General features: G+C 38.0%; 1 protein-coding gene across 3 annotated transcripts; it reads left to right on the forward strand.

The window, feature by feature from the left end:
* Positions 1-219: 219 nt before the first annotated feature.
* On the forward strand, positions 220-24777 carry GMEB1 (glucocorticoid modulatory element binding protein 1). 3 transcript variants are annotated; one of them, XM_011357757.2, is made up of 10 exons: positions 221-392; positions 5668-5825; positions 10676-10788; positions 11514-11638; positions 12706-12809; positions 14991-15148; positions 16793-16924; positions 18184-18321; positions 18784-18906; positions 21417-24777. In XM_011357757.2, the coding sequence occupies exons 2-10, from the start codon at positions 5698-5700 to the stop codon at positions 22115-22117; spliced, it is 1722 nt and encodes a 573-aa protein (XP_011356059.1). In that variant the 5' UTR covers positions 221-392; positions 5668-5697; the 3' UTR covers positions 22118-24777. The 3 variants fall into 3 exon arrangements, with proteins under 3 accessions (XP_023384991.1, XP_011356059.1, XP_011356061.1); XM_011357759.2 differs by having other exon boundaries at positions 223-392; positions 10706-10788; XM_023529223.1 differs by lacking the exon at positions 18784-18906 and having other exon boundaries at positions 220-392.
* Positions 24778-26101: the final 1324 nt, after the last annotated feature.

Here is a 26101-nt window from a genome sequence, read left to right on the forward strand (position 1 = left end):
CCTGGCATTGGGGGGCCCCGGCGCCCCCAGACTGAGAGGCCCGGAAGTCCTCGGCCGAGGGCCCGGGAGGGGCCGGAGTGACTCCGGACTGAGAGGCCCGGACTCCCAGGACCCTGGCAAGGGGTCCGGGATCCTGGGTTAGCACCCGAGGCGGGGTCCGGGGAGCACCAGGCCCTTCGATGAGGAGCTGGGGCGAGGTCTGGGTCGTGCTGGGGTCGGGGGAGGGAGAGAAAGGTGAGGGAAACCTGGATGCCGGCCCGGAAGGAGACCCTCGGAGCCTTGGCAGGGGAGCAAGAGGAGAGAGTGGGTTCTGCTGAGGAAAGGAGGACCCAAGCTTCACCCAAGGGGCGCCTTAGAGGCCTTGGTTGGCCATTCAGTCCAGGAGAAAAGAGGCAGGTGCTTTTCCGAAGGCATGGTGACACGTCTGGGTGGTGGGAGCAGGGGACAAGGAAGAAGAGCTCCAAGGGAAAGTGAGCTTCCCCATAAATGAGGGGGCGGTAGAGACACCTCAGAGCCCCCTGAAGTAGGAATGAGAAGGGTCCAAATCTATGAGGGAATGAAAGATTTGAGTACCTCCTTGACATACAGGTAGAGAATGGGATAATATATGTCAGAGGATGGGTGAAACCCAGATTTTTAAGTACCAGAGAGAACATACTTGAGGGGAAGCTCAGAGTACCCCTACTTTCTGAAATGACAGGATTATTGGCCAGATGTCTCCTAGTTGAGGGGCAACAGAGATGAGGGTAGAGTCTGACCTGGGAGTCCTGGAGAGTAATCCACAAGATTAAGGCTTGTCAAGCCTTGACAGAGGGATCAGGGGAAGGCTTGGATATCTCAGGAGCAGAAGGAGGCCTGAGTTCCCCTCTCAATATGAAACCTCAAAACCACTTCATAGCAGATACAAAAGGGGCTATGATTGGTGTCTGTTTAGAAGAACCAAGAAGTGGGGTTTTTCTCCTTAACCTGGAGGATTAGGAAAAGGGATAAACATAATTTTAGTCTTTTCAGGGGAATTCTATTATTCCCCTCACCTATTGTCTCTGCTAATGGTTACCAAAGTGCTTGTGGGGGACTTTTTCATTAAATGTTTGCACAATCTTCCCTAATTTTTCAGCCTTTTATCAATTGTGTGTATTTAATGTCTACTGACTTTACTTTCACTAGTCAACCATTTATGCATATTCAGCAAACATTTATTGAAGAGCTAACTTGTATTCAACTTCGCTGGCTTAGTTTAGGTCCTATTTTGGTATTGTCCTAAGCAGAAATCCCCTGACCTCTAGTAGGGTGACCCTTCAAAGAACTCTTTTATCTCATTGCTTCTCCCAAACACCTACATAGTGGTCTCCAATAGTGACTAAATTTGCTTTGGCTGTTTCCCTCACAGTGGTTCTGTTTAGCCTTTATGTTGGTTGCATTACATCTGGATCACCTAAATGCATGAGTAGGAATAAAAAAGGGGAAAAAAATCAAGGAGTTTTGGCCTCAAGTTTTAACTTGGAAATTTCTTAAGAGTAGACTACATAGTCTACAAAAATTACACTGCAGTGTGGAATAAATAAATACATTTTGGGGTTAGGAAATTTTAGGATATATAGTATTTCTATTATTATCAGCTACCAACTCTGATGTCTCTGTCATGTGACACTTGTGCTTACATCTTCTTATGGTTTAAACATAAGTTTTCATGACAAAAAATTTAACCCAGAGTAGTTCAGATGTAGTTTAAGTTTTCCTATAGTTTTCATGGGCAGTTGTGAATTTGTTTTCAAGGTGTCTTTTTGTTTTTGAAAATAAGTACCAAATGATTTTTACTTTTCATAAAATTTGATATCTTTCCTTTATGTGTGTTCTCCTAGAATTACAGGAATGTTGTGTGTTTCCACAATGAATACTCTAAGGCCCCTTCCATAAAATACCCAAAGGATCAACTCACTCTTGCCTCAAGAGTTTTTGTTGCTATAAACAAGAGCTACTTTTCAGTTTTTGCTCAGCTCAAAGAGATGACCTTGCAGTTAGCCAGTACTATGCTGGTTAAGAGCTGGTTTCAGGTTACTTGCTAGGAATATGGTATTTAGGGTAATAAGAGATATTCAATCCAAACTGACTTCTTTAAAGAATGTAAGAATTGCATTGAATCAGATCTGTATCTCTGACTGACACCGAGAGACGTATTGTGGATGATTATAATTATCTTTGATAAACTCTCAGAAAGTTAGAGAAGCAGCCAGAACATTCCTCTTGGGTTCCAAGGTGTGGGAGGGGTAAGGAATAAAATATATTCCTACTGAGGAAAGTATTAATCAAGTTGTTAGTCAACCACTTATTCAGAGTATTACAAAGAGGACTCAACCATAGGGTGGAAGGTTGAACCTAGAAGCATCCTTTAATTTTCTGCTTCTCTAACCCATTAATTCACCTACACTATTAATTTTTAAAAATTTAAACCCCCTTTTTTTGAATAATAAATTCTATAAGCTTGATACATACTAAGGTATTACATCTTTTAAATTCATTAAATATGTAATAGTAACAGAATAGTGCTTGACAATAAACAAGTGCCTAACAAATGTTAACAGCGATTATTTTTTTAATTCATCCTACATTTTTATAATTCAAACTTTAAAGATATCCATTGGTTCATTTACTCTAGGATTCAATGGCATTTGTATGCTTCATCATATCTCTTTTTGGCTTTTCTAGACTCAAAGGGCCTAATTATTTTAGTTCTACTTCCAGAAGCCAGCCACATCAGTCCATTGATTCTCTCTCTCTTTTTTTTTTTAGTTTCTAGTTTTAAACCTTTAATTTACAGAAGTTCAGATTTTGTACTGTATTATCTTGCAATTACATTTTTCCTATAGTATGTGACAATGTTATGTATCTTTCTCTTCTGTCATTCCTTAAGAGCAGATACTGTCCCTTTTCATATCCAAGGAGCCTAACTCCATGCCTGATGTGGAGTAGAGACTCAGTAAATATTTGTTGAACTGGCCATAATGATGGGTAATAAGTCAGGCAGCTTAGCTTAGCTGCGTAAGCAAATTTTATCCCCTAAATTAGAAAAGTAGAAAATTCTAAGTCTTTTAAGGTAAGATGAGTCATTCATTACAAAAGTGTTTATTACATACCCGTTATGTACCAGATTTCCTTAGAAAGTTTTAGATAGGTAATTTTGTAGCTAGAAGCCTGATATTTGAAAACTGTTTATTATATTCCTGTGTCCTGAGCACTGAGCTAGGCACAGGGGAGCTAATGAAAAAGAAGAGCAATCTCTACTCTCCCAGGATGTAGTCTGGTGGGGAGAGGCTGACAAACTGGGATGACGGTTCTGACATGGCTGCTGCAGGCATTGAAGGTGCAAGAACACAAGCTCAAATCTAGTCAGGGAAGTCACCGAAAGTCTCCTCGAGGAAGTGATGTTTTAAATAAATAAAAGAAATTTAGCAGTGACTAACTAAAGAGGAAGGAAGAGAATTCCAGGTAGAGGAAACAAGTGTGAAAGCTCAGGTGAAAAAGTACAGCATTTTTGAAAAAGTGGGAAAAATTCAATGATAGGAGTCCACAATGTAAGAGGAAGAACTATGAGAAATGAGGTTAGCAAGAGAGGCAGAGGACAGATTTGGAGGATTTTGTAAGGCATGTTAAAGTGTTTGCACATTATTCTAACAGCAAAGGGAGTCCACTGAAGGATTTTTAAGTGGAGAAGTGGCTTGTGGCCTTTATTTAGTAAGATCACTTTGCTCTAAAGATAATGGATTGGAGAGCAAGACCAGCGTTTAGGATACTGATGAGAAGCACCTGGAAAAATCCAAGTAACTGGTGCCTTAGAATATGGTAGTGGCAGCACATACAGAGAATGGGAGATGGTTAAAAGAGATATATAGGTGATAGAACGAATAGGATTTAGTGGTTGATTGGCTTTAGAAAGAGAAGAAAGAGGAGTCAAAAATAACTCCTTAGTTTCTGGCCTGAACAAATGGGTGGAGGGTAGCGCCATTTACTGAGGCAGGAAACAGGAACAGGTTTGAGAGGGTACATGAATTTAGTTTAAGGTGCCTACAAGATATTTTAAGAGGCTTTTGGATATAGGAAGGTATAAAATTCAGATATAACATTTGAATGTGAGAATCATAAAGGGCAGAAGTATAGTTGGATATAAGGAATTTTAACTAGGTCAGATACAAACAAAAATTGATCAAACCAATGTATGTCAGTGCCTGTGATGAGCAGATCTTTGGGATTGTCCTGACAAAGTACAGTGTAGTTGTAAAGACCGATGTCTTTTCAATTGACTTGCAATACAGGGCACAGTGTGATAAACACTAGAGGAGAGGGCACAGTGCGGTAAACAGTAGAGGAGAGCTACAAACCACACATTAGGGTACTACAGAAAAGAAAATGATTTGGCCGTGGCTATGTAGAGGAGTGGACTTTGAATTGAGCCTTAAGGGAGAGGATGAAGAAGAAAGGAGTTTTGGTCTTAAGAAATAACAAAGTACAGAAACCTGAAATTACATATTATATGTTCAGAATACAGTGGGTGGTTGGTATGGCTGGAATTTAGGATTCTCGGGGTATTATAGTTAAAGATAAGACTGGAAAAGTATTCTGGGTCCACATGAGGGAAACACTACTATGCTTAAGTATGTATGTTAAAAGCAAATGAGCTGTGGCAGAGCTGAGATGCGGATTCAGTCATCTGACTACCAGTTACATATTCAAACTTGCATCTGTCGTGAGTCTACTCCATTTAGCACAATCCTAGTCGTCTTCACATACTCGTATATCTAAGTAAATACAGTGCTCTAATCTATGCTCTCTTAAATTACACTTTTTTTTTCAACTGTAAAGACTAAACAGCTGTACAACATCCTGTGGTCTTCTGAGTTTTCATTAAGATTGGCATAATGCTTTGAGTCAGTTTAGTGTCAAGGAGAATGTGGTGCTGGACACTGGTTTCCCCAATAGCTCTGCAAGAGAGATGTCAGGTGAGATCATCTCTCTCGGTCTGAGACAAAGAGGTATTAAGAAGTTCCTAGAGGTCTTACAATAGATTTCAGCATTTATTAAACAACTATATGATGCAAGTCATCTTTCTTTTTTCGTACAGCTTAGCTCACTTAGTCAGCAGATACTTGTTGAGTACACACAAAGGACAGAGCACTTGAAATGTAATGGCTGGTTGCAAAGAATATAGATTCCTACTTTCTAGAAGCTTACTGTTTGGGATGGAACTAGTGGTGTGCTGTAAACCAGCTCTCTAGAAAAAAAAAAACAACACACTCTTGATTTGTAGTGTTTGCCAATATCTATGGTGTATATACTCCCAATCACTGATTTTAAGCTATCAACTTGAGGTCACTAAACTCGGAGTTGGGGAGAGATGTGCACAATTGATTCTCAGGAGCTGATAGAGCTGGTTCTAGCATGCCACTGAATGAATCACGCATACTAAGAAAATCTATAATAGCAAGTGAGTACTGAGGCATTTCTGAAAAGATCAGAGCCTGTGTGCAGCCTCTTCTCATGTTCCCATCCCTTTCAGGGGACCATGATCTCCAGGGTGCCCTTGGAAATGGTAGTCATTATCTTGGTGTCCCTTTCCTATGGTTGCCATCTTTTCCAACCAGATAAAATTACTGGTGCTTCTTGTTCTAACAGCAGCCTCAGCTATCTGACTTCATGTGAAAGATGGCTAATGCAGAAGTGAGTGTCCCAGTCGGGGATGTGGTTGTGGTACCCACTGAAGGAAATGAAGGAGAGAACCCTGAAGACACTAAAACTCAAGTGATCTTGCAGTTACAGCCTGTGCAACAAGGGTAAGTGACTAGAGATTTGGATATTCTGAAAATCTTGGGAAGTTTAAAGAGTGGGGAAAATTTAAATTTATGTTTGCTTAGCACAATTCAACAGCAGTCTCAGAGCTGGCTAAGTTCTCATCTTTATAATGTATTGAGTGCTATATTCGTCATTGTAATACTTATTACAATGGTTAGCTGTTTCCTTGTCTCTCCCTCTCTTCTCCACTGTGAGCCCCTAGAGGGTAAGTTACATAGCTTCCTCATTTTATTTACCCACACTGCTTAGCACAAGGCCTTAGTACGTGTTTACCAAAAGACAGTGTAGTTAGAGTGAGAGGCAATTAGGCAAGGCAAGTATAAAAGTATTCCTCCTAGAAGCTTTCTGGACTCTCATGGATGGACAAATTATCAGGCTTAGTCTATCAAAAAATATATATAAACTGTGTGCTGTTATACAATGTATTATGAAGGTGTTGGAAGAAATGGAGCACATGGTTCCCACCATCATGGAGCTTGCAGTCTAGTTGTGCAAACCAAAAGTACATATATATAAATAAAGAGATCACTTACATGGCAAAATCTAAGAAGTGCTAAATGGTTAGAAGGTGCTTTTAATTCAGAGGAACCACTATGAATTTGAAAGAAGAGATAAGTTTTAAAAAGTTATCTATGGTCTTGAAGGTTAAATAAGAATTGACTCTACAGAGAGAAAGGAAGGGCAATTATTTTATATTGGGGAGTGTAAAAGATTCTTCATATGATTAGAAATGTTCTTGGGCAAACATATAATCCAATCCCAATTTACTAAGTAATATACTTTGTTTTAAAAACTTCTGGAGAAAGACAATCTACCTCTCTTGATAATTTAAAAATATTTTAGTATAGAAAATTTCAAATATGCCCCAAAATAAAGAAAATACTATAATGAACCTCCATGTAAGCACTCAGTCACCCAGCTTCAACAATTATCAACACATGGCCAGTCTTATTTCATCTCTACATCTACCCATTCCTGAATTTTTTTGAAGCAAATCCCAGATATTAGTATATATCTGTAAAAGATTAAGACTTTTTAGTTTTAAGAATCTAATTATAGTTTTAAGAATCTAATTCTAATATTCAGAAATAGTATAAGATCTATAAGGAAAGTTGATATAAGTAATTCCTGAACTGTAGTCGATAGAGTGACTTACATTTTTATTGGCACCAACAGATTATGCCTTCTTATTCTTATTCACTTGTGTGGGAATTTCATTTGTTACACATACACATACTTGTAGTTGTTACATTTTGGTACATGAGGAAGAATTGAAGGGTAGGTTCTTTAGTTCTGGGCAGCTTTATTTTCTCATGAGTCATAATTTCTTCTATCTTTCCAAAGTGCTCTAGTCGTCACTTGCTCTATCTCTAGTAAAGACAGAAAAAACTTCTCTGCTACTTAGAGACTTAATTCTTCTGAAGATTTAGTAACATTTATTTTTCTCTTGTCTGTCTCTTATTTCCCAAATGATATTGCCTTTTCTGGAACTCTCATTGCTTGATCAGATATAGGCATCTTTGTACAGCATATATTGACTTCCCAATCTACTGTTTACATTGAATTTAGTATATGAGCTTGTGAATAAACATTTTGAGGTACTGCATTTTGCGATGCCTGCCAATTGGTGCTTGGTTGATTTCTCTGTGTTTTTTTAAATTATTAGAATGTTTTATTGCATTTTAGCCTCATTTTATAAAAATGAGTGGGGAACAAAAAAGATGGATATTAGTGATAAGAGGTACAGATCTCGTAAGTTTAATACACCTGAGACAATGATGGCAATCACGAGGTATCAGTCTTCGGCCTCAGTCATGCTTAACCTGATTGGCTGCAGGTTCAAGCATGAAGGAAAGAAATAATCAAAGAACATGAATGAATTACTGTGAATATATTGGTAAAGATTATATCCAAAAGGCAAGAAATAGAGAATTTATGTAAATATTTTTATATTTCATTATATAAGACTTATATGTTGTTTAGCTTTTGCATATATGACATTTTATACTTTTTCAAGTATTCATTATGTACATATTTTCAGGAATACATTATGAAGCAAAAGTAGTGTCTGCATGACCATGTCCCCATATGAATACATAGAACCTGGCACATTGTATAAGATGATACTTTCAGAATAACACTAGATGGGCTTTAAAATATGCCCACATTTAACTTCTTTTAAAAACATAAATACTAAAGTATCTAGAAGGCTTCTGATTCTGGGAGCTTTTCAACATAGACGACTTGTTCAGCATATACTTTCTTTAAAAAAAGAAAGAATGGTTATTAACTTTTCAAATAAAATCTTTTATAACATACTCAAAAAGTTCTTGGGGAGTGAAGGTACTTGAATTCCATCACTATTCTTGGCTTTCCAATTCATTTTGGATTCATAATAGAATTTCTAACTTAATGAGATCAGGGATGGTGTTTTTAATACTACATAAGTTTACTGACTATGCTGATTTCATTCTTCTTCTGTAGAGGAATTCAGTTCAAATGTAGTGGAATAGTAGTTCAATTTGAGGAATAATGGCCCTACTTTCCCTTTCTTGCTCATATCCCTCCCTATTAGAAAGTTTAAGTTCTTAGGAAGATGTATAAACTCTTTCAGATCAGAAGGGTATTCTTTCGTTTATGTAATAATCTTAATCCTAATATTCAGTTATTAGAATATCTTTCCTTAACATCTAGATAAAAAGAACTTAACTTTATGTGGATTTTCAGTTTTCAGAGAATTAGAATACAATAATGTAGACTTAATTTTAAAGCTCTAGTAAACATAATTTTACTTTTCTTTAATGATTCATAAGGCATGTTAGTATCTTTAGTGCCTTAATATTTTGAACATATTTTATGATTTTTGACTGTAATTATAGTAAGTATAGAGTATTAGGGTAAATCCATCACTATCCTGAGTTGCTTTAGAAATTATTTTCCTGATAACCTTGTTTACTCATAAAAATATAGACCATGCTCCTATTTCCCACCCCAAGTACAATTTACTGGTTGTTGAAATTATATGTAAATAGGAATTTATTATTTTAAGGTCAATTTAGAATGAGTTTACTAATCTTACTTGAAGCAGTGTTTTCGCATGTTTTTTACAGTCTTCATTCACTGAACATCCATTTATTGGGTGTTTTGCCATGCTCCAATTAAAATATTACCTGCCAGGCATTGATTGAATAAATGAATAGGACATAAACTCTGCTCTCAGAGACCTCTTAGAGTTTGCCCAAGGAGAGACAGACAAGTAAACAAGTACATAGTATTAAATATTATAGGTGTTGTGACAAAAGCCTAAAGTACAGTTGGGTCACAAAGGAGGAAGTGGGTGATTATACTGGAGGGATTGAGATGAAAGAAAAAGCATTATAGGGGCTACTCAAAAAAGATCAAAAACAAAAACAAATAGTTAGAGAAGGATGTTCTGCGAAGAGGGAGAAGTAAAAGCAAAGATAGAAGATGTAAGAAAGATGGCAATTTTGGGAACCAGAAATAATTTGGTATGGCTAGGGCTTGGATTGTAAAGTAGAGTTTGGGAAGAGTTGAAACCAGGGGTCAGATCTTAGAGGAACTTAAATATCGTATTAAAGATTTGGGGCTTTACTTTAAAGGCAAGGAGAAGATTTTTGAAGGGTTTTAAGGAGGGAGTTATGTGATCACTCTGGTGGGACTATAGAAAATCAGGTAGATGCAGTGAGACTAATTCAGACTAGAGATGATGAAGCCTGAACTAATGACGGTAGCAGTAGAAATAGAGATAGGTAGGAAATAGAGACAGGCTGGCATTAAAGAGATGCATCTGGCAGGATTTGGTCACTGACTATGTGGTAGTTGAGGAGGAGGAAAGGGAAAAATATAGTGTAATTTCTGGGCTTCTGTCTTAGGCTATAGTGTGCTGGGTGGTGCCATCAACAAGGATGGGGAGTATAGGAGGAAGAGTAGTTGGGAGGTAAAAGAGGGAAGAGAACTTGCTTATTTTATACATAATAAATTCAACAAAGTCCTATGGGGCATCCAAATATATTTATTCATTTAGCAGTTAACTGTCCTGTGTGAAATTCAGAAGGGAGGTCTGTTCTAGAGGTATCAGTCACTATGGGGGGTGGGGTGGATAATCATCAATGCAAAGGAGATTATTCAGGCAATGCTTTCAAATAACAAGATGCAATAATGAACACATTTGGTTTATTACAGAAATTAAACAAAGAACATGACAGTATCATGTTAGGTTTTCTGAGCCCATTTCTTAGAAAGTAGAAACATTTTAGAGAAACACTTTTCCTAAGTGGTACCTCTAGTTACTGCTGGTTACTTTGGGCATAGTCTCTCTCTCTCTCTCTTTTTTTTGTTTTTACTAGGCTCTGTTCATATCAATAGTTTGGTTATGGTGCCTTAAAAAATGCTTCAGTGCCTAGATTCCAACAAGGGACATCAACTTCTATGGTTAATAGTTTCTTTCTGTCTTGAAGTGTTTAGCAGTAATACTTTTTAATCTTTTTAGGATAATTCTGTAATATGACTTAATCTTATACTTGAAGCAACACTTTATATCATGAGCTTTTAAAGTTATAAAGGGAAAAACTGGTGTAAATACAGTAGCAAGAGGAACTTTCCTTTGACATGAAGAAAGTTGTTGATTCATTTCCATGGTAATAGCTGCTAAGCAGTCATGGGCAGCCTTGGAGTTTAAAACTTATGGGGAACTTGTCAAAGCACTAACATACAATTGTAAAGTATATTTATTTTATTCCTTTTGAGATAGAGTAAAACAAATTTCTTAACTCCCATGCTGTGAATATTAATTTTTTCATGATTTATGTAGTTTGTTTATCGATGGACACTTTTACAACAGGATTTATGAAGCCGGGTCCGAGAACAACACGGCAGTTGTAGCAGTAGAAACTCACACAATACACAAAATTGAAGAAGGGATTGGTAAGTCTTTTTGTTAATCTGGAACATTTGACCTTAGTTTCTTTGGTTGAGATTTATTGTCTTTTGTACCTTATTTTCCCCCCTACCCAATCTGCCCTACCAATGTTGCAGCCATCAATTTGATGGTGGCACATCTAGAAACACTACTGACTAAGGCACCACTGACTAAGGTACTAGGGCTGTGAGTTGATTGTTTGATATCAATTTGCTAGGGTTGCTGAAAAGATTTTTCATCTATAAAAATCTCACAAAGAAATTGGAGCCTCAATGTTAATCCCTGTTATTAGAGAGGTTGCCGATGAAAACTGATGAGGTGTTGACTGGAAGGCAGTCAGTGGAAAGAAAGTGGAAAGAAACTTTGAAATTAGACAAACCTGAGTTTAAAGCCTACTTTCTCACTTCTTAGCTGTGTGTTCTCGGGAAAGTCACTTCACCTTTTTGTGTCCCACGTATATACATGTAAAACATAGGAAACAATCACTGCCTCACAGGATTGTCGTAAGAACTAAATAAGATTAAGCATGTAAAAGCATATAGCATAGTGTCTAGTCCATAGTGGGAGCTCAGTAAGAGAGCTGTTATGCCAAACTTCTTCCAGAGGATTTCTAAACAGTACCAGCCAGTATAAACTGTTAGCCTCTCAGAGGAACCAGGAGCCTAGAGATTTTTGAATTAAGCTTTGGGGAAGAGTGTTTGATAAATAACTGATATTTTTCCATTTTCAGATGCAAGCACTATAGAAGCAAATGAGGATATGGAAATTGCTTACCCTATAACTTGTGGGGAGAGCAAAGCCATTCTCCTCTGGAAGAAGTTTGTATGTCCAGGAATAAATGTGAAGTGTGTCAAGGTAATTGTCTTTTCTCCTCATTGGGGCCTGTTTTGGGGCTCCTTGTTTTCAGAGAGTATGGTTTCAATGCCTCTTCTCTTTTTTCTACCATGTTAATATTTTTAATTTTATGACTATAGTTTCATTGCATCAAGTAGAAAAAAAATAACTTCGGAGTAAAATTGGCCTGGATTCAGATCCCACCAGAAAACAAGTTCCATGAGAGCTGAGAACTTGTCTGTTTTGTTCACCAATGTATATCCACAGTACCTCAAATAGTGCTTGGTATATTTATCAATAAGTATTTGTTGAATGAATAAATGAATGGATGGAGTCCCATCTCCAACATTGACTAGCTGGGTGACCTTGAGCAGTTACTTAATATTTCAGAGCCTCACATGTTAAAATATGAATAATCACATATGTATATATGTATATACTATAAGGTTGCTAGAAGACAAATTGAGATAATATACGTAAGATGCCTTACACCGATGTGTATTATGGTAGAGTTTATTGAAAATTATTACTAAAAAAAATGAAAAAAGTTATTACTGATAAAAATAATCATGAGAGCACAATATGAAAATAAAAATATCCTCTCCATTGGTAGCCATAGCTATACCGTTAGATAGTAGTCACTATCAGTGGCATCATCCTAGAATCACTAAGGATTACAGAGTTTCGAGGCTCTGCAGTGTTACTGGTTTCTACTATATTAATTCTTTCCACTATATCCTGAATCTTGTCATTAGAGCTGGAAAGATTACTTCAGTTTAATTAAACAGCCTTTGCAGCATTGGACCCAACCAAATGATTCAGAGCATAAATGAATTTTAAATGGTAATCAATATAATCTCTGATCTTCCTTGTGTCATCTGTACCTTTGTACCAGGATAGAGAGCACTGTGCTCAGAGAAAGATCATCTTCTCTGGCACAAGAGGGCAGGAGGCTAGATGATACAAGGCTATGACTTAAGATTATCTGGATATTTTTTTATACATAATGAGGAGAGTTATCTCTTTCTTTCTCTCTTGTCCTTCCTAAATTGACATTAGATTATTTTGGACTTTCTTTTTAACTTTAGTTCAATGATCAGTTGATCAGCCCCAAGCATTTTGTTCATCTGGCTGGCAAGTCCACCCTGAAGGACTGGAAGAGAGCCATTCGTTTGGGTGGAATCATGCTCAGGTGAGCTTTAATAGCAAGAACATACCTTTCAATGGACTTTGGGGCACATAGTCATGGTAGAATCCAGAGAATTCAGTCTTTTCTCTTTAATATGAAATTTGTATTCTGTTTGAAGGATTGGCTTAAACAATTTGTGTATTATTTGATCTTCATTAACTTGTTCTTAAAATACTTATGAGAGCAGGAAGATTGAATTAAATTCGCTTTTCCCAGCATCTAGGGCAAATTTTTCCTCTGGGCAGAGAAACTCAGGAGTAGATGACAGTCCTTTTTGAGATCACCAAGCATAGGCAGAGCTAAGCCTGGTGCTAAGGAAAAACCGTGGAGAAGTGTAGGCTGACCACATAAAAACCATGGAGAAGTGTAGGCTGACCAACAAATCCTGGGATAATCTGGTAAAGTAGAAGGGTGCTGTTAATAAATACCAGTGATGCACAATGAATTCAATCCTTGCTATCATTGTACCATAGAAATAAACTTCAGAATGCATAATATCCCCACCACCATCTCTTTATGCAGGAAGTTTACTATTGTAATTTATTTCCCTCTGAAGATTAACATTAGTTGGTATTCCTTGAGCTCTCGCCTACGGATAGAAAAAAAAAATTTTTTTTTTAAACGACAGAAATTTATTTCTCACAGTTGTGGAGGCTAGGAAGTCCAAGATCTTGGTGCCCACATGGCCCATTTCTGGTGAACACTTTCTTCCTGGCTTGTAGACAGCTTTCTCACTGTGTCTTCACATAGCATAAACAGAGGTCGGGGGCGGGGGGGTTGAGGGAGAGGGGATGGGCAGGCGTGAGTGCACGCACAAGTGCCTGCTTGCTCTTGAAAATTTGTAAATGTGGTCAAGAATTAGAAGTTCCTCATAGAACGTATCAAGAGCCTCAAAAACATCTTACCCTTCCTCTTCAATTCTTTTTAAAGAATCTGTCTAAGAAAAGTCTCTAGTGCTTGTAGAGATTCAAGCATAAAGATGTACATTGCAACATTATGCTGAAAATTACAGTCTGCCTTCACATATAGTCAAGGTATATCTAAAGTAAATTATGGCTTATCTAAATATATGTGTATATTCTATGGGATATATGGTCATTAAAATATTTCTAAAGAGTTTTTACATAGGAAAATGCTTATAATGTAATGTAAGAAGGAAAACAAAATATAAAATCAATTAAATAGTGTGATTTTAATTGTGTTAAAAAATACACAAGTAAAATTTAGAAGAAAATATGCCAAACTGTTGACATCATCTCTGTGTTGTGGAATATTTTTTTAAAAGGCAGTTGTTTTCTTTATAGTTTATTTTTTACAAAAGATGTTAATTTTTTCTTCAGATATTATTTTTATAGAGACTCATAATTTAAAAAACATTCATTCCAGATGATTTGTATGTAGAAATCAATAGTTGAATGAAATTGAGGAGGAATACCTTTAACTTTCATTTTTGTTGTTCTTCACCTGTTTTATTTGCCCAGAAAAACAAGCATATGCCATCTTTCCTCAAATGTAAAAAGGAATAAGAATGCCTAAACAATCTTTAGTGAAAGACAAGTAACATTATAAGAGTTTATGATAATCAAAATACCGGATGGTTTTGTTCAGGGCTTATAACAATGTCTGTGAATCCAGTTATAAGGACATTTTATAGTGGGGGGTTAGTATAATCAACTTGGCTCTGTATTTATAGGACAGTTGTTATTAAAGTTTTTAAAGGAAAGAAATATGCTGAAGTTTTATGTCTCTAAAAGTATCAACAGATCTTGCTGGTCTAATACATCAGAATCTCATAATAAAATTCTAATTCTTTTGTGGTATTTCTCTGTTGTGCTGGGGATATGAGGTAGTGTTTTTTCCCTTTTTGGGTTTGGTTTCAGAGATTCTGTGGAAAAACTTAGCTATTATCAGGAGTATATACCTGAAGCTTAGTGATAACAGGACATAAAATTTGAGAGTACTTATGACGAGGGAGGGAAGAGGAGTATTTGTAAATGTGGGCAGGACCAATGAAAGTTTTATAGCCTCAATCAGAATTTTTGCAACCTAATGACTTTTAATACTATTAGGTTTCACTAATCTACAGAGTAGACTCAGCAACTTTGTCTCTATTTGTCCCCAAGGCCTAGTTTCCTCTAGATGAAGTGCAGGCTGAACTGGTACTTCTTGTCTCTCTTTGCATAGGAAAATGATGGACTCCGGACAAATTGATTTTTACCAACATGACAAGGTTTGCTCCAATACCTGCAGAAGCACCAAATTTGATCTTCTGATCAGCAGCGCAAGAGCTCCAGTGCCAGGACAGCAGACAAGTGTGGTGCAGACACCCACTTCGGCCGATGGTAGGGGGTAGGAAACCACCTGACAACCCACTATGTTTTTTGGTAGCACTTTTACCCTTATTTCTACTTTGCTTCTTAATTTCAATTCTCATGAGTATTGATGTCCCTGAAAGGTATGGTGATCTTGAGTGGGATTCCATGCTTTAGAAACAGATGTTTGTTTTCTCCCATTGATTCCTATTGGCTCGGCCTCCTTCCTTATTTCTCTCTTGCAATGCATGGTAAACATTAGAAGGATGATTCAGTAATTATAATGCTTATTCAGTGGTCTCACTTTGGTGCCACTTGGCATGTCTTTGAAATTGGATCATTTTGAAAATCCTTTGCTCTGCTAGTGGTCAAAACAGGAATGGTGAAATGTTTTTAATTGTTGAACTAAGATGTATCAAAGGCAATGTATCCTTGGCTGGGATGGACTCTGGAGATTGCTATAAGGATCAAAGAACTCTGCCTGGAAGGGTTTCAAATAACCAAGCTGAGGTTTTCTCACAAATGAGACAGGATGGGCACACACTTAACTTCAGTATTGAAGTTTGGGACTAGAGCTCCCTGCCCGACTCCAGGAAAGATATTGCCATGTGAGATTATTATTGATTCAGTTAGTCTAGCTAGAGACTTAGCACAGCTAAGATTCTTAAATGTGTCTTCTGCTTCTAGAAGACTTACAAATATGCTTGACAGAGATGCAAGAATGTTAAAGGATCTAAGGGAAGTACTGTGCTTTAAAAAATGACCTCTTACAGTTTCTTTTAGTCAGACCTAATATTCTGTGAGTAATGATTGGGTGAGTAGAAGCTAAATCTCTTAAAACCTAAGTTCCTTTCAGGAAAGTATAAAACATCTAGCAATTTGAATTTTTGTTCATGTGCTTCTTTTATTTGAAAAGTGAAAATGGTATGAAATTATTTGATTCCTTTTCATTTGGCCAAAACTCCTTTACTTGATTATCCATATTGATATTACGTCTTTGCTTGATTATTGATATCCTTCAGTGTGAAGCTTCCACACTTGTCTATATTTCTGTCTAGATCAGTTTGATTTTTTTAAATTCTTTTTGTTTAAAATTTTAATGTATAATTGATAGCAAAAGTTTTTTCCTATGTGAATCTGCTATTTGTAGGTCTCCTCTTTTCTGAGTTTTTGGGTTTCATTTCTTTTCCTTTCTCTTATATAGGCTGATAAGTAAGTTATGGCAACTTCGGAGAGTTTATCTGGATGGTTAATATCAGACATGCTCGTATGTAGCAGGGCTCTTGACTAAGGACCTTACTTTTCTCAAATTATTTCAGGTCCTTCTCCTTCTCACTAAGTCTAGGGCCGGCAGCCTGGCAATCATGCCCACATTCAGTCTCTTTCCAGAACATACTTGCTCAGAAAGCAGATTGCTCTTTTGTGATTTTATAAGTTATTTTCATTTTCTATTCAGGGTAAGAAGAAAACATTTTCTTTGGCAAGGCGGGTTTTCTTTAGAAAATCCAATATTCAACCTGGCTTACCTGGGGTTCTAGTTTTTCTATAAGGATCTGCAGGCAAAGGCCAGAATGTTAAAATAACAGGGTCTCTTTGGCTTTGAATATGAGTTAGAGGATAGCTATGACTTTTTCATAAAATTCACTGGCCTTACCTCTAATGGACTGCTTTTAGGTAGCATCACACAGATTGCCATCTCAGAAGAGAGTATGGAAGAGGCAGGGTTGGAATGGAACTCGGCTCTCACTGCTGCTGTCACCATGGCCACAGAGGAGGGCATGAAGAAAGACTCAGAGGAAATTTCAGGTACTTTTTCTATGGGTCTCAAATATCTTGCAGGGTTTTGTGATTTTATCACCATTATGATTATGGACACAGCAGCCCTCTGAATTACTTTTGCTGGTTTTTCTCATGCATGTTATCACTGAGAGGTATTGCAGACCTCTTATTTAATCCATCAACAGCCCTGCAAAGTCATATTTTACACATGAAGAAATTGATTTTCAGACAGGTTCAGCAACTTGCCTAAGACCAGTTACACAACCAATAAGTATCAGAGCTGAATTCAGCTGAATTTGACTCTGTAGTCCATGTTTTTCATCTTGTCAAACTGCCTCCAACTTTTTTTTTTTCTGTACATTTCTTAGATACAATAAGCTGCAAGATATTAGAAGAAAAAATTAGGTAACAGGTGGTCAGTCCCCAACCTTTTTAGCACCAGGGACTGGTGCTCCTATGAGAATCTAATGCCTGATGATCTGAGGTGGAGCTGAGGTGGTGATGCTAGTGCTGGGGAGCAGGTGCACATGAAGCTTTGTTTGCTCACCTGACATTCACCTTTTGCTGTGTGGCCCAATTCCTAACAGGCCACCGACCACTGGTTTGCAGCGGGTTTGTGACCTCTGGTATAGGATGGTGATTAATGATGATTCACTGAGAGGGGACCAGGAGAGGCTTTACATCATCCTGCATTCATTTATTCATTTAACAGATATTTATTGCTGCCTCTTTTTAGTTGGCATTGTTGCTAGATGCTAGACAGGTAAATGAAAAAAACAGCCTCTTACTCTCAGAGAGCTTATAACACCACCTATTCAACTCTTTGTGGTTTTTTTTTTAGTAAATGATTAAGGGGAGTATATCTTTTTCAAAAATATAATTTAATTTAACATCTTTATTATTTAACTTTAAAAACGTAAATATTTAATTTTAAATAATTATTTAAATATTTAATATTTATTTAATATTCAATTTAATATATTTATTAGAGGAAGATACTTGTTCCTTATAGCCAGAGGGCATGACAAACTGAGGGCATGACAAATAGAGGTCATGACAAACAGGAAATTATCCCAAGTCCCTAGTTTGCTGAAGAGGCCAAATAATTAGTTACCAATTTAGGGAGGCAGCTAGTATTCCAAAAGCTTCTTCCCTTTTCCTAGAAATGTCCAACAACAAGGAATTCTTTTGAATTGAAATAATTTTGAATTTAATGCATTGTAGAGATGTGCCTAAGTACATATAGCATCCCTTGTTTACCTTCTGTCTTATCCCTCTTGTGCCAGAGGACACTCTGATGTTTTGGAAGGGAATAGCTGATGTAGGGCTGATGGAAGAGGTTGTATGCAATATACAGAAGGAAATAGAGGAGCTACTCAGGGGGGTTCAGCAGCGGCTCATCCAGGCTCCCTTTCAGGTCACAGGTAAGTGCATTAATCCTAACAATATCAATCATTTATTAAACACTAACAACTGTAGCAGATGTTGTTAGCCTCATTAAAGCACTGAGGTATAAGTATTATTATCCTGATTTTACAGATTAGGAAACTAAAGCTCATAAAAGTTAAGTTACTTGTCCAAAGTTCATAACGGTTTTGAACTCAGATCTGGCCATGTTTTTTCCACAGGTACTTTTTGCCTTTGTAAATGGTGCCAGAAAGTAATTATCTATCTATTTATTTCCTCCTCCAGAGTTAAATACATTAATATAGTAACATAGATGTAATAAGTTATACATGTGATAAATCTTTGTTAAAAAAATTTTTTTAATGAAATTAGAATAGTCACATCATTTCCAGATTGTTTCATATTTATAAACAGCACAACAGGAAGTTGGTGGAACCTTTCTCTTTTAACTCAACACACATGTCCTTTATTCTAACTAGATGCCGCTGTTCTCAATAATGTGGCACATACATTTGGCCTAATGGACACGGTCAAGAAGGTTTTGGACAACAGAAGGAACCAAGTAGAGCAGGGAGAAGAGCAATTTCTCTATACTCTGACAGGTGTGTATAACATCTCTCTTCTTAGATGATATGCTAATATCCTTGAGTCTTGCCATTTCTTTGTTGATTTTTCTCAGAACTGGCTTGCTTTCTTTCCTTCTTTCTTCTCCCCCCACCCTCTCTTTCTCTTTCTATCTTTTTCTTTCTTTTAATTCACATAGTATCAGATTTGGCTTTTTCTTTATACACATCCCCAGGTAAGGTGAAGTAGTAGGAAATAGAGGAGGCACAAAGGCAAAGAGAAAGAAGCCAGTGTCATGTTCCTTCTTCAATATCTTTGGAGGATTAAGATGTCTGCTAAAATGCTCCATTAATCCAGTAACATTGGTAGTAGAAGAAACAAATTGGCCTTTTCTTTTTTACATTATTAATACTGAGTCTTTTGATAGATATACATTTAGCATCTTCTCCATTATTCGTGGTAATCAGAAATTATGAGCACATGGGTAATGTCACTCTTTTTATCAAGTACTTACTTTGTGCTGGTCTCCAAATCAGGTTTTAGAAATATAATACTGAATAAGACAGTCAGTCTCTTGAGGGCCTTCAAGGAACTCAAGGGAAAGAAGACATAGAAATAAGTGCAGAAAGTAATCAGTTTTGTGACAGAGGCATATGGGGGTATGATAGAAGGACAAAAGAAGTTATCACTTATACCTGAAAAGAATCAAGACAGGCTTTTGAAGGAGCTAAGGCAGGTGAAAGATACAAAACAAGTCAGAGGTATGGATGATCAGCCTTTAAATGATGTAGAACTATAGTCAATCATAAAGAAAAAAGGTAAGAAAGATCATTTGGTAAGAGAAGAACAGTTTAGGTTGTTTTAAACTTATTTTTATAGCCAGTTTGTATTTTAAACTCAGTTTACCAAGTACTGTCAGAGATACCCTTTAAATTTGATCCCCCTAGGAATGTCATTTATCCCAATGTTACCGATAACCCAATAGAGGGACAGTAAGGATAAATGATTGCCTGGGGCCACATCACTATTTGACAGTGAAGCCCAAAGTAGAACTCTGTCTTCTTCCTCCTAATCCAGTACTATCTTCCTCCTTGAAACTTTATACCATCTGAAAAACAGTTTTTGTTAGAAATGTAGGCTTCTGGTTCCTTGTCCATATTATTTTTTTAAATAGTTTTAATCATTGTATATATAAAGTTTAGTTGTCTGATTTTTTTCACTGTGACCTATTAATATTTTTCCAAATTGGTAATATTTTTCCAAGTTGCTATGTAGTACTTTACCTAGACATTCTTCTAGGGATGGCATTTAAATTTTCAAAAATAGTCTTCGGTATCTTATTTTGCGGTGAACTTGCATGAATATAGCTTTTTCTTTTTATGGCCTTTTAAACTACTTCCAGGACTAAACTACTTCCAAGCTTGAAGTTAAATGGTATTGATAATTTTTTTATGGATTTTGTGAATTATTGTCAAATTTCCAAGATTTATGTTACCAATTTGAACTCACCAACATCGGGCATTGTTACTTATGATATTCTCTGATTTAACTTTTTAAAAAAATATAAATTTAATTGGCATTTTGTTTAGGTTTACATTTCTTTGATTACAGCTGGATAGAAAATATATAGTATTTTATAATTTTTGAACATGCTCTTGATCCTTACTTACTCCTTTTATTCCAAGCAAGGAATTGACTTGCTCTTGGTGGTCATTAGGGAACAAAGTGCTCTACATTTGTAACTGATTGATTATTGCTTGCTTATCAGATACTAAGCAATAAAAAAGTTCTAGTGTAGAGCCAGACTCACTAGTGGTCACCAAGGTTGGATTGGACACTTGCAGAGGTAATGGTAGGTGTATTATGGTAGAAAAGACACCAAGTCAGCCATCAGAAACTTTTGTTTTAGTCCAAGCTCTGTGACCTTAAGTAAGTCATTCTATTTCTCTGATTCTCTGTTAAAATTAATGTGTTAGAACTCTAAGACCTCCTTCAGTTCTGTAATTCTCAGAGACTTCCTCTATAACTTTCTGCAGACCTCTATGGGGGCTAATGGTAGACTGAGACCATTTGGGTCACCAGTAAGGTGATCTTGCCTTAAAGGACAGTTTGGGAATCACTGTGTTCCAGGGTAGCCATTGTAGCTCCTTTGTAGGTCCATGGAAGTTCCAAAAGGATTGAGTTAATATTCCTTATTTTCATCTGTAGGCTCTAGCAGGGCATATATAAACTGCAAGACCAACTGGAGGCTTTTTTGGTCTGCATTTTGTTGACGGGTGACAAAATGCCGCAGGACCTTCTTACAGTAGGATCACAGTCTGAAAAGATTCTGAATTGTTTTCCCTGCCTATAAATCACACAAAGAAATATAATTGCTGGAGGGATTTGTAAAAATCATCCAGTCTAGTTTCTTTTTGAAAACAGTGAAGTGACTTTCCTGAGGCTTCAGAGTGGCAAGACCAGAACAAGATCCCAGGTCCCTCACTCCCAGTTTACATTCCCAAGGTTATACTTCCCTCCACACAAAGTCTGTCTTTTTTTTCCATAGACTTGGAACGCCAGTTGGAAGAGCAGAAGAAGCAAGCTCAGGATCACAGGCTGAAATCTCAGACGGTTCAAAATGTGGTACTGATGCCTGTGAGCACTCCTAAGCCTCCAAAAAGGCCCCGGCTCCAGCGGCCAGCTTCCACCACCGTCCTGAGCCCTTCTCCTCCTGTCCAGCAGCCTCAGTTCACAGTCATTTCACCCATCACCATCACCCCAGTGGGTCAGTCATTTTCCATGGGCAATATTCCAGTGGCCACCCTCAGCCAGGGCTCCAGTCCTGTGACTGTCCACACACTGCCTTCTGGCCCTCAGCTCTTTCGCTATGCCACAGTGGTCTCCTCTGCCAAGAGCAGCTCACCAGACACAGTGACCATCCACCCTTCATCTAGCTTGGCACTGCTAAGCTCTACTGCCATGCAGGATGGGAGTACCCTGGGCAACATGACCACCATGGTGAGCCCTGTGGAGTTGGTGGCTATGGAGTCTGGCCTGACCTCGGCAATCCAGGCTGTTGAGAGCACCTCAGAGGATGGGCAGACCATCATTGAGATTGACCCGGCCCCAGACCCAGAGGCTGAGGATACTGAGGGAAAAGCAGTCATTTTGGAGACAGAGCTGAGGACTGAGGAGAAAGTCGTGGCTGAGATGGAAGAACATCAGCATCAAGTCCACAATGTGGAGATTGTTGTCTTAGAGGATTAACTCGGGATATCGGGGCCAGGATATGTTTTGGTTTGGAATTTTAATTATTTGTTTACTTTTATCATTGTCCCATTCATTTCCACATAGGATCCTTTTTTTTCTCTAAAACAAAATCTTGTTGCTGTAACTGAAAATGTTGGGTCCCTCCCGCCCCCTCATTGAAAAATGGACAAAAACAAGTTGCCCTTCCAGAATTTGAGAGTAGGTCACTCAATGTCCTAATCTTCTTACAGCAAGAAAGTTATTTCTTTTAGGGAAGCATCAAGATAACCAGAAACCTTATCCAGAAAGCCCTTTCCAGGCTAGTCTGTCTATGTATGCATGTGGTTTTATTCTTGTAAAGATGCATTGACCAAACTCTGGAACATAACCTTGACTCTGGAAGGTAACCCACTCACACATGGATGCAGAGGATACTTTATTTTGTATCCTGGAAAGGGCCCTCAGAGGCCAGTGCAAAACTCTGAAACAAGGAAGTTGAACTCTGCTTGGAGGGACACTCTGCTTTTTGGAGCAGCAGCTTAAAAAGGGAAGTGCTTTGGCCAGGATGGGGCAAAGAAATTATCTTACTTCCAGAAGTACAACTGATGCCCCTTGATATCTCTGAGGGTTACCACCATGGGTGCCATTTTGAGGAGAGGCCAGTGATAAGTGGAAGGGTACATCTCCATGAAGCAAGCAGCATCAGGGGCCTGTGGCTTTGCAGAAATAGAAACCAGGGATATTATAGCTGTGCTTTGGGATTCAAGCCAATATGGACCCCTTCCCGCACTCACCCTTGGTCAAAGCACTTACCTTCCTAAACTAAGATCAGTCCATTCATTTGTGAACTGTGTGATGTGGTATAAATTGCTCTGGTTCTTGGACTGTGGCTATTTTGGGAGTGGGGATCCAAGGCCACCATTTTCATTGCATGACTCCAGGAGCAGGAAGTTCCTCATCTAGACCAGCTGCCATTTTTGGTGGGTCCTTTTTTTGGCTTTGGAACCAAAAGCAGCCACTCATTTGGTGCTTCCTCTTGTTCTTCCCTCCATCCTTCAACTGCTAATGGCATCTGTCTCCTAGATCCCACGCTCTTCAGCTTTTTGGCTGATTTGGAGAACAGTGACACAGGCGCCTGCCTGCCTTCATCCTCTTTTAGATTCATCTATACCATTTATATCACAGATGTTTCTGTGAGATATTGAGCTCATAAAAACCTTAGGCTTGTCAGGAAGACAACACCCCCAGCCTATCCTGAGGGACCGAGTAGATGTCTCCTCCTGAGCAAGCTGGACTCCCTGGGAAAGAAGCATTGTCTGCAAGATTATACTATAAGAAATGTACCAGGATTGTCAGTGATAATGTCTTTGGGGCAGGGGGTTATCTTATTTGTTTTTTTTTTTCAATGTTGCTTATATATTTAGAGCTGGGCCCTTTTCCATGCTGTGATGCCTTCTCTGACCATCTTCAGTATTTGGGGCAAGAGTGGACCCTGATTTTATTTCTTTGGTTTCATTGTTTATTGCACTAGGGAAAAGATAGAGAAACTGCAGACAATATAAAGGAAAAATAGGTCAAAAAAGAAAGCACACACCTTAGGAGTGGAAGTTTTTTTTTTTGTTTTTTTTTTTTAATTAAAAGCAAAATTTGACCTGTAGTTTCCTTTTTTTTTTTTTAAGAAGGCACCCACCTGAAGCCATGTTTCTCCCAACAGATGTTGGAAGCCCTGTTGTCAAGCAAGTGAAAACTGAGTTCTACCATCTTTCAGATGGCTGTATATAGATGGAGGAGCCCTCTGACTTGGGAGGGTTAATCTTAAAAGCCTTAAGGGTGAGACTTCTGAACCCCATATACTTGTGGTTTTCAGCTTTAAAATTGGGGTTTTATTTTTCTTTTCAAAATATTTAATAGATGTAGCAATCAGCTTAGAACAAACCTTTGGTCATTTATATATCTTTAGTGAGGAAAGTGGCTTTTATTTCTTGCTTCTTTAGGTTTCTTGTTGGTACATAAACAAAACCAATATTTCTGTCTAAGCCTAAAACTGCTACTTGAACCTAGAAAGGCACATCATCCCTATTGTGGTTTTTAGGGACACTTTTCTCTTTCCCAGAGACAAGAGGCTCGTTCAGGACAGGGGGAGCCCTGGAGAACATCTACATGCTAGCTCAGGTTCCTTTCTTCCCTCTGTCAGAGCTGTTGATGTTTTAAAGTAGTGTAAGCATCATGCTTCCAGAGTCAAGAGATCCCCTCCTTCTAAAGACAGCCTGTTTACTTTTACTTTCTGAATATTCCGGCCGGTGGAAATACACGAGCTTTGTTGTCTTCCTAGGCTTCCAATAGCCTGTCATTATTGCTAGATGCTATGTCACTCATTGTTGAGTGGGGGTTCCCTCACATTCCTGGTCTAGATGATCCTAGATGAGATGAGACATATGCAAGCCATTGGTATGCACAAAAGCATTTGCAATGAACCATTCCTCAGGCTGACTTGGCAGAAGCCATCTTTCTGTTCATTCATTAAATAAACATTTGTAAGTACCATTTATGTGCCAGGCTTTGTGCTAGGCACTGGCAGTATAGAGGTGAAAACATAGTCTCTGCACTCAAGGAATTCATACTCCAGGGGTTGTCTGGAGTTAAGAACTATATTTCAATATAATTGGTTTCCTTTGTAATATCTTATGTATTTTATTTCACGAATTGAAAATCATTATTCTGAGAATTGGTCCATAGGTTTCAGTGGACTACTTACTAAAGGCACAAAAAGGTTAAGCTCTTCTCTAGTGAGGTACTGAAACAGATCATCATACTGGGGTAAGTGCAGTGATAGAGCTATTGGCTGAGAGCTGAGAAAACAAAGGATCAAGAACCTAATCCAGCTTGGGGGCAGGGGTCAACAAGTATGGAAGTACTTCCTGGAGAAGGTATGTACCCAAACAGATTTAGGAGAGACCATTTTGGCTATTTTTCTTTGTACTCCATTTTCAAGTAGTTGGGCTTATTTTTACAAGAAAAAAAAACCCCTAGTCTCTTGCTGCTTTTGCCTCTAGAACCAGGCAGAGTCGGCAGCATGGGCAGTCTCCCTAAGCGGAACCCACTGGAGAAAGCCAAGTCATGTGTCGGCTTCTCCAGGTTTCCATTAGATGAATCCAGTGCAGGATTGGAGTTTAGTTGGCAGAAGGTAAATGCCCCAAACCTTCCTGTCGTGTGGTTTCCACAAAGGCCTCAGAGTCAACTGTACAACTGTACAACTGTCTCATCTTGGCCATGTCTCCATTCGGCTCATACCTTGTTCTCGTCCCCTTTTCAATTTTCAGTCTCCTTCCCTACCCCCCACCAAACGAGACCAAACAAAAAAACACTCCTAATTATTCTGGAGTAAAAAATGGACAATAGACTCGAATATTCAAGATTTAAAGCCACTTCACTTGGCATTTCTTTTACATGTCTGTTCACATTAGGGAAGAAGGGCCAATGTTAATCCAAATACCTTGGAAATTAATATTCAGTTCATGTGGTGTGACACTTTAGTGGTGGCATTTTATCCCATTTTCATAAAAGACACTAAAGGTAAGTTTGGTGGGAAGTACTGATATTGTTAATATTTGATTATAAAAGAAAAATCAAGCATGAAACTTGGGAATTCTACTTCATTGAATTATAACTGGTTCAGGTCAAGGAAGTAGGAAGGATAAAGAAAAGGCTGAATTCTGAAAATTTGCATGAGGTTATGATTCACTTTTGGCAATACTCCTGAGGAAATAGTGTTTTCTGTGAAAAAACATACTAGGTTAGCTCCTGCATTTTCAGACAACTTACCTAGTGCAGTTCCCACACACCTAGGATACCTTCTCCCTGGGAAATTCTCGTGTAAGTCTGTAATGTACTATAATAACCGAGGTTGTTGCACTAGACAAGGGACTGCAAGAAATCATTTCTGCTAGATTTGGACTCTCTTTGCCCCTGGAATTTCTCTTAGGTGACCATAATTGAGTCCTT

The sequence above is a fragment of the Pteropus vampyrus genome, unplaced genomic scaffold, assembly GCF_000151845.1.
Source record: "Pteropus vampyrus isolate Shadow unplaced genomic scaffold, Pvam_2.0 Scaffold36, whole genome shotgun sequence".
NCBI lineage: Eukaryota > Metazoa > Chordata > Mammalia > Chiroptera > Pteropodidae > Pteropus > Pteropus vampyrus.